We start from the raw sequence: 15,225 nt of genomic DNA, 5'->3' as shown, positions 1-15,225 counted from the left end.
AACAATTGGACTTCTATAAAACTACAATTATTAAAACCTACGGAAAGGAAATCCACTAAGCTTATCTGGTTTGGCTTGCATATAACTTTAGACCCACAAGAATTTAAGTCTGAAATGCCCTTAGGTAGCCCTGCAAGCCTTTTTGTTCAAAGGCAGGTAGAGATTGCCAGTAAGTGCTGGTGGTTCCAGCAATACCCACAGACAATGAATAAAACACAGCTCAGATAGGCACATGGATGAAAGAAAAGTGGATGGCTATGTGAGAGGAAAATGTTAGATTGTTCTTGCAGTACGTTAAAGGTCGGCACAATATCATGGGCTAAAGGGTCTGTACTGATCTGTTCTACATAAAACACCCACAAATGCTGCAATTCATTGAGTGTTCTTTCTTGTAAGATAATTATCAGCAAATGTTTGTCTGTTATGTTAATATCTGAAGTTTGCCAATAATTTCTGCCAAGTCTGTTAATCCCAAATGAGAGAGAAAATTTGTAGATGGAAAAGGGCTTGACTATGAGAGACTAAATTATTGTACTGGCAACTAGATTTGTAAACAAGACATGAATTTGAATCCTATTACAACAGCTAATGATTATACAGTCAAGCAGTAAAAATGGAATTAGAAATAGTCTCAGTAGTTGTGCCCAGGTTAAAACTAAAACTCCATTTGGTTCTTCAACAAAAGGAAATCTGCACCCTTCATAGGTTCAGAATTGAAGGACATCCCTTCAGAAGAGATGAGGAGAAATTTCTTTAGCCAGAGGGTAGTGAAGCTGTGGAATTCATTGCCACAGGCATCTTGCAAAGGCCAAGTAACCAGGGAGGTTGGTAGTTTCTTAATTGGTCAAGGTGTCAAAGGTCACAGGGAGAAGGCAGGAAATAGAACTGAGAGGAATAATAAACTAGCCCTGACAGAATGGCAGAGCACTTAATGGTCCGAATGGCCTAATTGTACTCCTACGTCAAATGGTCTTATATCTGGGGTGGGTGGCCCAGTGATGCTGAATGTTTACCGAGGCAGCGAGCAGTGTAGGCAGCATCCATGACAGAGAGGTACTTGGTTTCTATGAAATGCCAAGCTGAGTCCACAACTCCCTACAATTTCTTGTGGTCACAGACAGCAGCTGCCAATGATGTGTCCAGATAGAATACTTTCAATGGTGCATTCATAAAATTTGGTGAGGTTTTCTGGCCACAGTGTCTACATGTTAGGGCCAGGTCTTTGGCAATATTCACTTCTAGGAACTTGTATTTTGCTGACATTGAGGAAAGGGCTGTTGTTATGCTGCCAAGCTCTTGAACTCCTTGCATTTCAACTCATCATTACCTGAGATGTGACCCACAAAAGTTGTATCATCTGCAAACTTGTAGATCAGGAGTCCCCAACCTCGGTTAATGGTAGGGGTCCAGAGCATAAAAAGTGTTTGGGAGCCCCTGTTGTAGATGGAGTTACAGCAGAATCTGAACGAAAACCAACATGCAAGCCAAACACTGCAAGGGAAGTACATACCCTTCTGCAAAAGACCGCAGAATTATTAAAAGTAATTAAAAATCTAAAGCTTTTCCCTATGACTAGTCTGCCTCCTACAGGACTACTTAAGCCCATTCGCCCTACTGGGGCGTAGGTCACTGACAGCAGCTTGACTGAGTACTCCATCCTGGGCCAGTCTTTCAAATCCAGCTGTAGCCCATCTGTACAGGGTTCCCAACATGGGATCCATGGGCCTCTTGCTTAATGGTATTGGCCCCTGACATTAAAAAGGTTGTGAATCCCTGTTCTAGACAAAGCTCCTTCGAGGGATGAAGTCTTTGGAGCTTCTGCTGGTATTTCTGTATCACTGTGTTTTTATAGGATGGGGTTGCTAGCCCCATGCTCAACTACTTCTTTTGCAATTGGGCTTGGGAACATCCATGGCAGAGTTACTACACAGTTTGAATCACATTTCACAACAAGCCATATTATACTTTGAACCAACACACACAAAATGCTGGAACTCAGGAGGCCAGGCAGCATCTATGGAAAAAAGTACAGCTGCCACTTTGGGCCAAAACCCTTCAGCAGGACTGGAGGGAAAAAAGATGAGGAGTAGATTTAAAAGGTGGGGGAGGGGAGAGAGAAACACAAGGTGATAAGTGAAACCAGGAGGGGGAGGGATGAAGTAAAGAGCTAAGAAGCTGATTGATGAAAGAGATACAGGAATGGAGAAAGGGGAGTCTGATAGGACAGGGAAGAGGGTCATGGAGAAGAGGGGGGAGCACCAGGGGAGATGATGGACAGGCAAGGAGATAAGATGAGACAAGGAAACAGGGATGGGAAATGGTGAAAGTGGGGGAGGTCATTACCGGAAGTTTAAAACATCAATGTTCATGCCATCAGGATGGAGGCTTTTGCCCAGAATAAATACAAGATGCTGTTCCTCCAACCTGTGTGTGGCCTCATCGTAACAGTAAAGGAGGCAATGGATTGACTATTGGAATGGGAATGGGAAGAGGAATTAAAATGGCTGCCCACTGGGAGATCCTGCTTTCTCTAGTGGACAGAATGTAAATGTTGGTGAAATGGTCTCCCAATCACTGATATAATGGAGACTGCACTGGGTGCCCAGACACAGTATATGACCCCAATGGACCCACAGGTGAAGTGTCGCCTCACCTAGATGGAGGCTTTGAATCAATGGCTTTTGCTATTTTAGAACAAATAACACCAAAATGCTATACCTAATTTGGCTTAACTTGCAGACACATAATTCTAAGATGAATACATTGAAAAGAAGAAAATAAATTGTTCATAAGTTCAGGGAAAGGGACACAGCAGCTTTCAGAATCATGAATAAAGAAGAACTTAGAAACAAGGAAATGGGAATGACCACATATGGAAGTTACATACAGCACAAAATAACCTTACAAGACTCAAAATGAGTAATCTCATTCAAAAAACGTTTTAATAATCATCCAACCATGGGGGAGTGTGGTGCAAATTTTTACATATACCATGGAGAGCATTCCAACTGGTTGCATTGCTGTCTGGCACGAAGAGGCCTACGCACAGGATTGGAAAAAGCTGCGGCAGCATGTAGACCCAGCTGGCTCCATGAGCTCAGGCCCAGGCCATGGAGCCCCATGACTCAGGCCATGCCCTCTTCTTATCGCTACCATCGAGGTACAGAAGATACACTCACTGTTTTGGAAAGAGCTTCATCCATTCCACCAGATTTCTGAACGAGCAATGAATCCATATACACCATTTCACTTCACAAAAAAACTTATTATTAAAATTTGCTCATTTCGTTTTAATTTTTTTTATACAGAGGATTTTGGTTAATTGGGACAGCCGCTTATTTGGGACAAGTCTTAAAAAAACCAGATCGAGAAAGTAGCCAGGAATCCCTTCATTTATTTGGGACACTATGCCACTTAATTGGGACAGGAGACTATTGCCAAATAGTTTCTAATTAGTATCATCATGTGCCTGTCCTGTGGCTGTTAGATACTGTACTGAGCTTGAGCAAACAGTTTTTAAATAGGGTCACTTGCTTGTGTTTGTGTTCAAAAAGCAGCGATTTTTGTCACTGATCGTTGGCGACAAATAAGCAGCACGACAATTCAAACTGTTTTGCTCATTGTAGTTTCAAGTATTCAGGCTTGGAGATGCAAGAAATGGCCATTCGTGAAAATGAAACGATTTCACTACTTCAAGTTAGGAACTACAAAGAATTTGAAGGTATCAGCAATCATCTTGAATGTTACAATGAACATGAAGATTTGGAGGATGCAATCACCAAAAGTATTGTTTGAAGGCAGTCCATTATCTGCACTAGATTTTGTTCATTTACAGTCAATCAAAAGAACACGGTAGTGTATACTAAATTAATTCCTCTGATAACTATTAGAAACTAAGTTTTATAGTACCACAGTAGAATGGACATTTTCTAATTTGTTCTGCATTTCATTTAAATATATTTGTTACTCAGTTAAATGTTTGCCTTTTTTATACATTTTTAACTATTTCCATGAAACTTTGGTTTATTAGGTCTGTTTAATTGAGTCAAAATGTACTGGTCCTGCTGTGTCCCAAATAATGGACATTTATTGTAGTTCATGTTTTAAACCATATATTGCACTGTATTACTGCTGCAAGGCAATCTTATGATATATGCCAGCGATTAAACTGGATTGATTCATTTTTGGGTTAAGACTGTAAATCAAGTCCAGACTTGGGCTCTTGGATACTATGGTATGATTTTGGCATATGGGCAAGAAATCTCTGGTGAATTGGCTAATACTTCCCTTTAGTCAACATTATCAAAACTGCTATCTGGCCAAAATCACCATGCTAAGCACTTCCTACCTCACCACATTGAAAACAGCATCATGACCTGATGTTTCAAACGTGGCTATTTTCTGCTTTGACTGATTTACTCAAAGGACATTGCAAACATAATTCATAAACAAGAGAAAATCTGCAGATACAAAGCAATACAGCCAAAATGGAGGAACTCGGCAGGCCAGACAGCATCTATGGAAAAAATTAAACAGTCAACATTTTGGGCTGAGACCCTTCACCCAGACCTGATGTAGGGTCTCAGCCTGAAACATCAACTGTTAACTCTTTTCCATGGATGCTACCTGATGTGCTGAGTTCCGCCAGCATTTTGTGTGTAGTGTAAAGCTCCTCACTGAACGGGCTTGAACTGACGAAGCAGTTTTGAGTCAGCCATGTCAGAGTCTGGAGTAACACTGGATAAGGATGATGCTTTTTCTTTCCTGAATGATATAAAAAAACCATACGCTGGGGCAAGATTAGGCCAATTTTCATCCTGCTCTGCCATTTCATCATGGTTGACCCATTTCTCTCCCAGCCTTGGTCTCCTGCCTTTTCCCCGTAACCCTTTATGCCCTGACCATCAAGAATCTACAAAACCTCTGCCTTAAATATACCCAATGATTTGGCCTCTACAGCCAAATGTGGCAGCAAATTCCATAGATTCACTCTCTGGCTAAAGAAATTTCTCTTATTCTTCGTAAATGGACGTTACTCTATTCTGAGGCTGTTTTCTAGATTCCCCCATCATAAGAAACATCTTCTCCACATCCACTCTATCGAGGCCTTTCAACATTGAATGGGTTTCAATGAAATACCCTCATTTTCTGAATTCCAGAGAGTACAGGACCAGAGCCAATTACTCCTCATATAATCATGTGCCATTTCATGTTACATGGGTGACCATGGTCTAAGACCATTATGGTTCTTGGCAAATTTTTCTACAGATGTAGCTTGCAGTCCCTTCAGTGTTTTTACAAAAAAGGTGACCCAAGCCATAATCAATCCTCTTCAGAGATTGTCTGCCTGGTGTCAGTAGTCACATAACTAAAGCTTGTGTTGTGCACCAGTTGCTCATACGGCCATCCACCCCCGGCTCCCATGGCTTCACCTGATCCAAGGGCAACCTGCAGGCTGCAGTGGAAAGGAGTGCCTTATACATCTCCACCCCTTTCATTCCCGAGATCATTCTCATGAACCTCCTCTAACTGCTCTCAAATGTCAGCATATCCTTTCCCAGATAGCGGGCCCAAAACTGCCCACAATATTCCAAGTGAGACCTCACCAGTGCCTTATAAAGCCTTGACACTGCACCCTTGCTTTCATATTCTAGTCCCCTTGAAATGAATGCCAACATGAATCAATTGAAAAGTTTCACATTCTATAATTTAACAATAAAAAAAGAAATTGTGGTATTTAAGTTCACCAACTGCTAGTTAAATTCAAACTGGATCAATTATCTAGAAGTCTAGTGGCCAGTCCACTAACATCTACTCCATTGTACCAACTCATCTTTCTTCAGAGAGAATCAAGCTCAGATCTAGACCAAAATATGCATGGCAGTCTTTGTTGTTTTTTTTTGTGGATTTTATTGGTTTTTTTTGTGACTGTCAGCAAGAAGATGAATCTCCAGTCTGTATATGGTGGTGTTTTTGGGCTGAATGAGCTATTTGGTATTCCGAGCAAGTCTGGTGAGGTTGCAAGCCCACCATCAATTCCATTTCTTGTCAATCTCTCTGATTAAACCACTGAGGAAGACTGAAATAAATGAATATGACAGAGAAAGGCAGGCGTTCATCGCCATCTATCCGTGTGTGACTGGTCTTCCTCTGGTCCGCTGCTCCTGGATGAAACTGCTTGTGTACAAACATTCTCTCTCACCCCCTCCCCCGATGCTGCTGAAGTCCTGGGCCTTGGGCAGTTTAATTGACACGGTCTGTGAATTGGACATTCAACGTTCACGTTGTGATGTGTTTTTGGTTGCTCCTTTTCTGGACGCTATTTTGATTAGGACTGGCTCTGTGCCAGTAGTGTTTTATATTCCGTGTGTTTTTTTTGCTTGTTTTTTGTTTGCGTTATTTGGTTTTCTCGCATATTATTTGAACTTTACAAGGTTGAATAGGTCATTAATACTTATTGTGTTTAACTGCAGAACTCTTTGACAAAGTTAGAGTTGAAAGAGGCCAAGAGATCGTACAGCAACAAGAAATGCATTAGAGCAGTCTTTCTGTCATGCATTTCACTGCATTATGCTCCAAACTGCTTTACAGGCAATGAAATATATTTGAAGTATTCTCACAAATGAGATGTGGAAACTGCAGCAGCCATTTTGTATGCCGCAAGCTTCTGATATTTCATCATGAACAAAACATTTTTTAAAATATGATATCGGTTGATGGCACTAGGGTAAATCCACCGTTCTTAATTGAAAAGGTGTCGTGTAGTCTTTCATACTCACCTGGGAGAACAGGTCACTTGTGCAACATCTCACCTGGATGATGACATTCCCCACTGGGGGGAACTCTCTTTGCATCATCATGAGAGTGTCAGCATAGATTGCATGCTTGAACCTCGTGTGGGATTCACAATAAGGAGAGGGAATTACTCAATAAGCTAAACCTGACAACTTGAGAGGCATTGAAAAGGAAATTTGTACACCAACAGTCTGGAAAACAATTCATTTCCTCCTTCAAGAGCATCAAAATTAGAATGAAAGAAATTTAAAAGGCAAACACGAGGAAATCTGCAGATGCTGGAAATTCAAGCAACACACACAAAATGCTGGTGGAACGCAGCAGGTCAGGCAGCATCTACAGGGAGTTGCTGCCTGACCTGCTGCGTCCCACCAGCATTTTATGAAAGAAATTTAAATATTTACTAATGGTGATATCCTGCAGACAATTCACAAAACTACTTCCTTTACTTTTGAATTGGAGTGGTCAGGTACAGGCCAGGTCAAAACAGTGGGGTCCAGGCCCCAAAGCATAAAAAAGCAACTGAACCCAATGTTTGTATGACCATTTGAGCACCCATTAAGATTGAAAAGGATGGGCTGGTTCAGCTCACTGCTCCACAATGTTTGCTTAGCTCTGCACTGAACTGTGGGACTGTGCACGGACTCTTTCATAGACTTCAGTTCTAAACCCTATATTTTGCTTTTATTATTTCCATAACGTTCTTTTTCTCTCTGCGCATTGGGTATTTGATGGTCTTTTTCTTAAATGGGCTTTCTTGTGTTTCTTTCTTTCGTGACTGCTTGTAAGGAGACAAATCTCAAGGTTGTTTGATGTATTTTGAACTTTGAACTTTTCCTTTTTCAAATGTGATTCCACTACTAAGCTGTGTGCAATTGGAGCTTGAGATTTACATTTTGACAGTGTTTTTTGGACCAACTGAGCTATCTAGCTTAGTTGAAGGGAGTATGGTGAGGTTTGAAGAAGGGTGTGTGGCCTGGAGACGGGGCATGAATCCATGACCAACCTCATTGCTTCTCTCCAATTGAGGCATCTAGGCTACAAATCTCAGAGTTGTATTCTGTATACATACTTTGATAATAATGTGTACTTTATTTAAATACACCCTACCCTCGTTATATGCATCTTCAGACAGTGGATTATGTGAGGAGCACCGCTCCTCTCGCATATAACCAAGTAGGAAGTATGTGCCTAACTAAGGGCCTCTTAAATGTCACAATTTAAAGGCACCTGGACACACATTTGGATAGAAAAGGTTCAGAGGACTGACCTGCTAAGCAGCTAGAGCTCAAAAGTTCAAAGTAAATTTGTTAAAGTACATACATGTCACCATACGCTATCCTGAGGTTCATTTTCTTGCGGCATTCACAGTAAATACAAAGAAGCACAATAGAATCAACGAAAACATGCACAAATATGGGCAAACAAATGTGCAAAAAACAAACTGTACAAATATAGTACAGTGCAAAAGTCTTAGAATATATAAATAGATACATATATAGAGCTAGGATGCCTAAGACTTTTGCACAGTACTGTATTTGACGATGTTGAGGGTGGACACCACAGGAAGGGTATGGGACAGGTGGCAAAGGAGTGCCAGGGACAGGGGGTGGTGTGGGTGCAGACTCACCCAGCCCTAAGACACCAGGCAAGGTTATTTGATTCCAAACAATTAATTTATTAATCATTACAGAATGCATCTCTGGTGCTTCCTGCTCCGTTCCCTCTCCCTCCCCCTTCCCACTCAGTTCACAACAGAGATCCACACCAGAATCATTACACTACTCACATCATAAAATGTTTGTTTTTTTGCAGCAGCAGTAGTGCAATACATAAAATTACGACAGAAATCAATGGTGGAGAGGGCTTTACCTGTGACAGACTGCAATGCAGCACTAGGGACGTCATGGGCGACAGATTCAACTGTACAAGTCAAAAGATCTGGTTAAGTGAGCAATGGAAAAGAGGATGGGAGTCGAACTCACTGTGTAGAGTTAGTACAAATTCAACAGTCTGAATAGCCGTCATGCTGTAATAATTCTGTTACAGATCCAACATACCAATGCAGTTACAAAGGCAGCAGATGTATTTCATTAGGAGTTTGAGGAGGCTTGGTATGTCAAAGACACTCACAACCTTCTACAGATGTACTCTGGAGAGCATTCTAACTGGCTGTACCACCAACTGGTATGGGATGGGGGTGCTACTGATCAAAGTAAGCTGCAGAGTTGTACACTTAAGTCAGCTCCATCGGGGCTCTAACCTCTGTAGTATCCAGGACATCTTCAAAGAACAAAGCCTCAGGAAGCTGGCACCCATCAATAAGGACCATCACCTAGGCCGTGCCCTTTTTCTTCATTGCTACCATTAGGAAGGAGATACTGAAACCTGAAGGTACAAACTCAGTGATTCAGGAATAGTTTTATCTCCTCTGCCATCAGATTTCTGAATGGACACTGAACCCATAAACACTACTTCACTACTTTTTTTAAATTTCTATGTTTCCAGTACTTATTTTACAGTTGCAAGAAAAAAAATAATGAACCCTTTGCAATTACCAGGTTTTCAGCATTACTCACCTTTAAAATGTGGTCTGATCTTCATCCAAGTCACAATAATAACAAACATAATCTGTCAAAACTCAATACACTAACAATTGTACTTTTCATGAATTTATTGAATGCATTGTTTAATCATTAACAGTCCAGGCTGAACAAAGTATGTGAATCCTTGTAATTAATAACTGGTAGAACCTCCTTTTATAGCAATAACCTCCACTAAATGTTTCCTGTAGCTGCTGATCAGATTTGCACAATTGCGAAGAGGAATTTTCAACCATTCCTCCATAAAAAACGGTTTCAGTTCATCAATATTTCTGGGATACCTTGCATGAACAGCCCTCTTCAGATCATGCCACGGTGTCTCAATTGGGTTACGGTCTAGACTCTAACATGGCCATTCCAAAACATGGATTTCTTTTTAAACAATTCTGTTGTTGATTTGTTCATGTTTTGGATCATTGTCTTGTTGCATCATCTTCTATTAAGCTTCAGGTGACAGACCATTACCCTGACATTTCTCCAGTAAAATGTTTTCATACAAGTTTGAATCCATTGCTCCTCAATGACTGCAGCTGTCCAGCTGCAGCAAAGCAGCCCCCAACCACGATGCTCCTTCCACCACGCCTCAGTCGGGATGAGGTTTTGATGTTGATATGCAGCGTACCCTTTTTCCTCCAAACACAGTGGTGTGCTTTTCTGCCAGAAAACTTCTGTCTCATCTGTCCACAGAACATTGTCCCAGTGGTGTTGTGGAACATCCAGGTGGCCTTTTGCAAACTTGAGATGTGCAGCAATGTTTTTTTTTGGAGATCAGTGGTTTCCTCTGGTGTCCTTCCACGAACACCATTCTTGTTCCGTGCTTTTCTTATAGTGGACACATGAATAGAGACTTCAGCAATTTCTAGATTTCTGCAGGCCTCCTGCTGTAACCCTTGGGTTATTTTTCTCTTTCAGCATGGCATGCTGGGCTCTTGGGAGAGTAGCAACAGTACTGAATATCCTCCATTAGTAGACAATTTCTCCTTCTGTGGACTGATGAACACTCAGGTCTTCAGAAATGGTTTTGTAGCCTTTTCCAACTTGATGCATCTCTACAATTCTTCTAAGGTCCTCTGAAAGTTGCTTTGATTGAGACACAGTGCATATACAGAGATCTTTCTTGAGAAGAGCAAGCTCCGTCAGTAACCTGACTTTGTGTGTCTTTTTTATAGGGAAGGGCACCTCTGCAACCCACATCTCATTGACTGGAACACTTAACTCCAAATAGCTTTTGCAGAAGGCATTATCCTGAGGTACACATAATTTTTTTAAATGTGGACTGTGAATGATTAAACAATATGTTTAATAAAGACGTGAAAAGTACAATCGGCTGTTGTTTTTAGTTTACATAGAATTTGTTTGTTATTATTGTGATGTTGATGAAGATCAGACCAAGTTTTATGAGTAATCAATGCAGAAAACCAGGTAATTGCAAACAGTTAACATTTTCTTGCAATTATATACATTTACTTACTGCAATTCAGTTTCTTTTCTCTATTTTTATAAAACGAATTTCATGACATATGCTGGCGATATCAATCCTGATTCTAAAAAGTAACATTTAATTGAAACAATAATTTTAAGAAAACAGAATCCCTATAATACTGAAGAATGTTTCTCCTTTTGGAGGAATTCTCAAATAATATTTTTTTATATAAAGATACAGCACAGTAACCATCCCTTCCGGCCCAATGAGCTTACACCACCCGTTTACACTCATGTGACCAACTAACCTATTAACCAGTACATCTTTGGACTGTGGGAGGAAACAGGGAGAACATACAAACTCCTTACAGGCAGCAGCAGGAATTGAACCCAAGTCTCTCACAATGTAATAGCGCTATGCAAACTGTGCCCTCCATAACAGCTTGTAAAAGCATAGACTATACAGACAAGAGTGAGCAAACCTGAAATCCAGTAACCCTTCTGACCTACATACCAAAGCTCAGCCATACCAACCAATGCTACTTACTTCTAAAGGGTCATTGACCTAAAACATTCACAAAATGCTGGAGGAACTCAGCTGGTCAGGCAGCATCTATGAAAAGTAACAGACAGTTGATTGGGCCAAGACCCTTCTTCAGGACCCACCCAAACTGGTTTCCTTTCCACGGATGATACTTGACTGGCTGAGTAATCCAAGCATTTCTCTCTGTTGCAGGGATTTCCAACCCCACCCCCCCAAGCCTGCTCAGTACACAATCCACCCAACCCACAAAGCGATTCCTCTTTGTCCAAACACTCAAGTTCACCTTCCTAATTAACTCACCAATTATCAAGTACATAAATCAGCACATACAACTCTGAGATTCATTTTCCTGCAGGCAAACTCAGCAACTCATACATATATAGTAATTACAACAGGATCAATGAAAGATCAACTGGAGTGCAGAAGACAACTAATTGTGCAAATGCAAATATAAATAAATAGTAATAAATAATGAGAACATGAAATAATGAGATAAATAGTCCTTAAAGTGACATCGTTGTGTTTGGGAATATTTCAATGGAGAGGCAAATGAGTGTAGTCATCCTCTATTGATCAGGAGCCTGATGGATTGAAGGGGAGCAGGTGTTCTTTAACCTGGTGGTGCCAGCACTCTGCTTACCACGATGACCTCCAAATAAATGACCATCAGCCGCTCCTCATACCCCCACCATCACTTTCCCCAATCAGAAACTCTTTAACCTCCCCCCTCCTCTCCCCGTCCCCCGGAGCTCCCCCCTCCCCTCGTCCCCCAGAGCTCCCCCACTCCTCTCCCCTCGTCCCCCCGGAGCTCCCCCCTCCTCTCCCCTCGTCCCCCCGGAGCTCCCCCACTCCTCTCCCCTCGTCCCCCCGGAGCTCCCCCCTCCTCTCCCCTCGTCCCCCAGAGCTCCCTCCTCCTCTCCCCTCGTCCCCCGGAGCTCCCTCCTCCTCTCCCCTTGTCCCCTGGAGCTCCCTTCTCCTCTCCCCTCGTCCCCCCGGAGCTCCCTCCTCCTCTCCCCTTGTCCCCCGGAGCTCCCTCCTCCTCTCCCCTTGTCCCCCGGAGCTCCCTTCTCCTCTCCCCTTGTCCCTCCTCCTCTCCCCTCGTCCCCCAGAGCTCCCTTCTCCTCTCCCCTTGTCCCTCCTCCTCTCCCCTCGTCCCCCTCTTCTCCCCTTGTCCCCCGGAGCTCCCTTCTCCTCTCCCCTCGTCCCCCCGGAGCTCCCTCCTCCTCTCCCCTTGTCCCCCGGAGCTCCCTCCTCCTCTCCCCTTGTCCCCCGGAGCTCCCTTCTCCTCTCCCCTTGTCCCTCCTCCTCTCCCCTCGTCCCCCTCTTCTCCCCTTGTCCCCCGGAGCTCCCTTCTCCTCTCCCCTTGTCCCTCCTCCTCTCCCCTCATCCCCCGGAGCTCCCTCCTCCTCTCCCCTCGTCCCCCTCCTCTCCCCTTGTCCCCCGGAGCTCCCTCCTCCTCTCCCCTCGTCCCCCCTCCTCTCCCCTCGTCCCCCTCCTCTCCCCTCGTCCCCCCTCCTCTCCCTCCTCCTCTCCCCTCGTCCCCCCTCCTCTCCCCTCGTCCCCCCTCCTCTCCCTCCTCCTCTCCCTCCTCCTCTCCCCTCGTCCCCCGGAGCTCCCTCCTCCTCTCCCCTCGTCCCCCGGAGCTCCCTCCTCCTCTCCCCTTCCCACCCTAGCGCAGTGCCCAGGACGTTTCCCTCCCCTCGCCGGCGGCCCACTCATACCCTTCCTCCTGCCGATGGTCCACTCGCTGTTCACCAGCAGGATGTGACTGTCGCTCTCTCGGTCGATGCGGCTGAGGCGGCCCCAGGCCTGGCTTTGCAGTGGCTGCATGGCGGCTTCGGGGCCTATAGGCTCCGGAACCCGGGGAGGCGAGAGCCTCGGCACCAGGCTCCTCCGCTCAGTGAACTGCAGGGACACCGCCTCCGATCACAACATCTCGCCCTCGAACTCCTAGCCAGCCCCTTCCCACCGCCACCGCCGCCGCACCCCTCCTCCTCCTCCGGAAGCCAACAGCTGACAGGGCGGAGCGGGACGTCCCAGGCCAGGCCACCCCGCTACCATCGAGGGCCCGCCTCCACCGCGCTCCCATTGGCCGTGATGACAAACAGCCCGACTGCTGTCTAGTCGTGTCCGCCGTCAATCATCCTGGGGCGGGGCTCCACGATCACGTGACAGGCCCGTGTCTCTGCGGCCGCCTTTGGTCCCCCGGGGAAGCTGGAGCCGGCATCGTCCCTCTCCATAGACGCTGCCCGACCTGCTGAGCTCGTCAGGATGTTGCGGGCGTTGCTCTGGATTTCCAGCATCTGCAGACTTTCTCGTGTTTCTGATTATGTTTATTAAAATACCTGATGCCAGTAGAGGGTAGGGCCCACAGCAAACAAAATCTGCAGTTCAAATTATGGATGTTGCTGGCAAGACCAGACTTTATTGCACATGACGGTCTCTCACCCTCTCATCCGCTACTCCCAGAGAAAGGTGTAAACGTGCTCACCCTCCCTCTCGATTGATGCTGCCAGAGTCCTAGTTCTTGGGGCAAGGTTTAATCAACGTGGTTTATGGATTGGACTTCCTAGTCCATGTTTCTGGTTTCTGGTCATTTCCCTCTTTTGTTGCTATTTTCTGCAATTTTGACTGAGGAGGACTGGCTTTGTGGCCTGAAGTAACAAAGGACACAGATTGAATTGAGCTGGTTGGATGATTGGCAATTTGGTGTTTAATACTCTGTGTATTTCACTTATTTTTATTTGACTATTTGTGTGATTTTTTTGCATGTAGGGGATTTGATGTTTTACTTTGAATGTTTTATTTCGGAAACTTTTTTGCTTTCGTGTGTTACGAAACCCCGTAACTGGGTCACTTACTAGCAAAGATAGGTCCGTTGAAGTCTGATGGTACTATTTTTAACAGTATTTAGTACAGAGTCTTACAGGATTGTAGAATCTAACACAATACAAAAGCTTTTCCTTTTCACTACAGAGTAATACAGTTATACATGCAATTCATCATCTAAACAGTTAACGATTACAGTGTCACTTCCTTTAATATCTTAACATCTTGTACCTTACTAAAGTCTTGTAGCATCAGACTTCAATTTAATAACCACCTATTTTTATTTCTTTCCTTCAGCAAACAAAACTAAGGAGTTGGGATCTTAGCTTATGTGTATCTACAAAAGTTCATGCAAATATTAATCTTTCTGTTGCTTTCAAACTTAACAGGCAGGCTTCCATGGGGTTGTCTTTATTATTCACACGCTTTGTCGAAATCCCGTACAACCGGCTTTTGCTATTTAAAAATGGCGTCCCCATTAACCCTCGCCTCTTTTCCGGTTAGTTCCCACGTGGGGAGCTTGGGTACCCTGGCAAAAGAAGCTCTCGCCCGCTTCTTTCATAGGAGTTATTTTATCAACACCGTGTCCCAAACTTAGACCATCTTCTGAATTTCCACCCAATTCTTTAATTTTACACAAGTGGCTAGCCCTCTCTTCAGGACCCTTCAGGCTGTGAGTTTTCAGTTTGAACTATTTGTTCAAGCAGCATTTCAAATTCTGCCTTTTCACCCCACCCTCTGGAATAACAATAGCGCGGGGGCCCCGTCATCTTCCGACTTAATCTGTAAGCGATCCGCAGGTTTTAAATTTTCTTCATTCGATTTGGGAACTACATATTTCCCGTTTCCTTCTATAATAATATTTATCTCCCCATTTTTGAGCTCTGCATTAACTTTTAACACACCTTCGCGCACAGACACCAGGGAACTCTCACTTCCCACTAGTACCAAGGTTAACCCTTTCTTCACTGAACCAAGTCTATCTGACCCACAAGGACAGCCGTCCCTTTCAACTGAATCAAATACCTCAGA

At 43.9% G+C, this 15,225-nt stretch overlaps 1 protein-coding gene across 4 annotated transcripts in view; it reads right to left on the bottom strand.

Moving 5' to 3' along the window:
- Nucleotides 1-13,413, bottom strand: part of chfr (checkpoint with forkhead and ring finger domains, E3 ubiquitin protein ligase) — an 87,096-nt gene extending 73,683 nt beyond the window's left edge. For all 4 annotated transcript variants that reach the window (XR_009516566.1, XR_009516567.1, XR_009516568.1 and 1 more), the window contains exon 1: nt 13,086-13,413. Coding sequence is in view for 1 of the 4 variants with exons in the window: in XM_059994632.1 (XP_059850615.1) it covers nt 13,086-13,194 (109 nt within the window). In the remaining 3 variants the exon portion in view is untranslated. The remainder of the gene's footprint in view (nt 1-13,085) is intronic.
- Between the last annotated feature and the right edge of the window lie 1,812 nt (nt 13,414-15,225).

This window comes from Hypanus sabinus, chromosome 18, assembly GCF_030144855.1.
Source record: "Hypanus sabinus isolate sHypSab1 chromosome 18, sHypSab1.hap1, whole genome shotgun sequence".
NCBI classification, from domain to species: Eukaryota; Metazoa; Chordata; class Chondrichthyes; order Myliobatiformes; family Dasyatidae; genus Hypanus; species Hypanus sabinus.
This window is presented reverse-complemented; position numbering and strand designations above follow the sequence as displayed.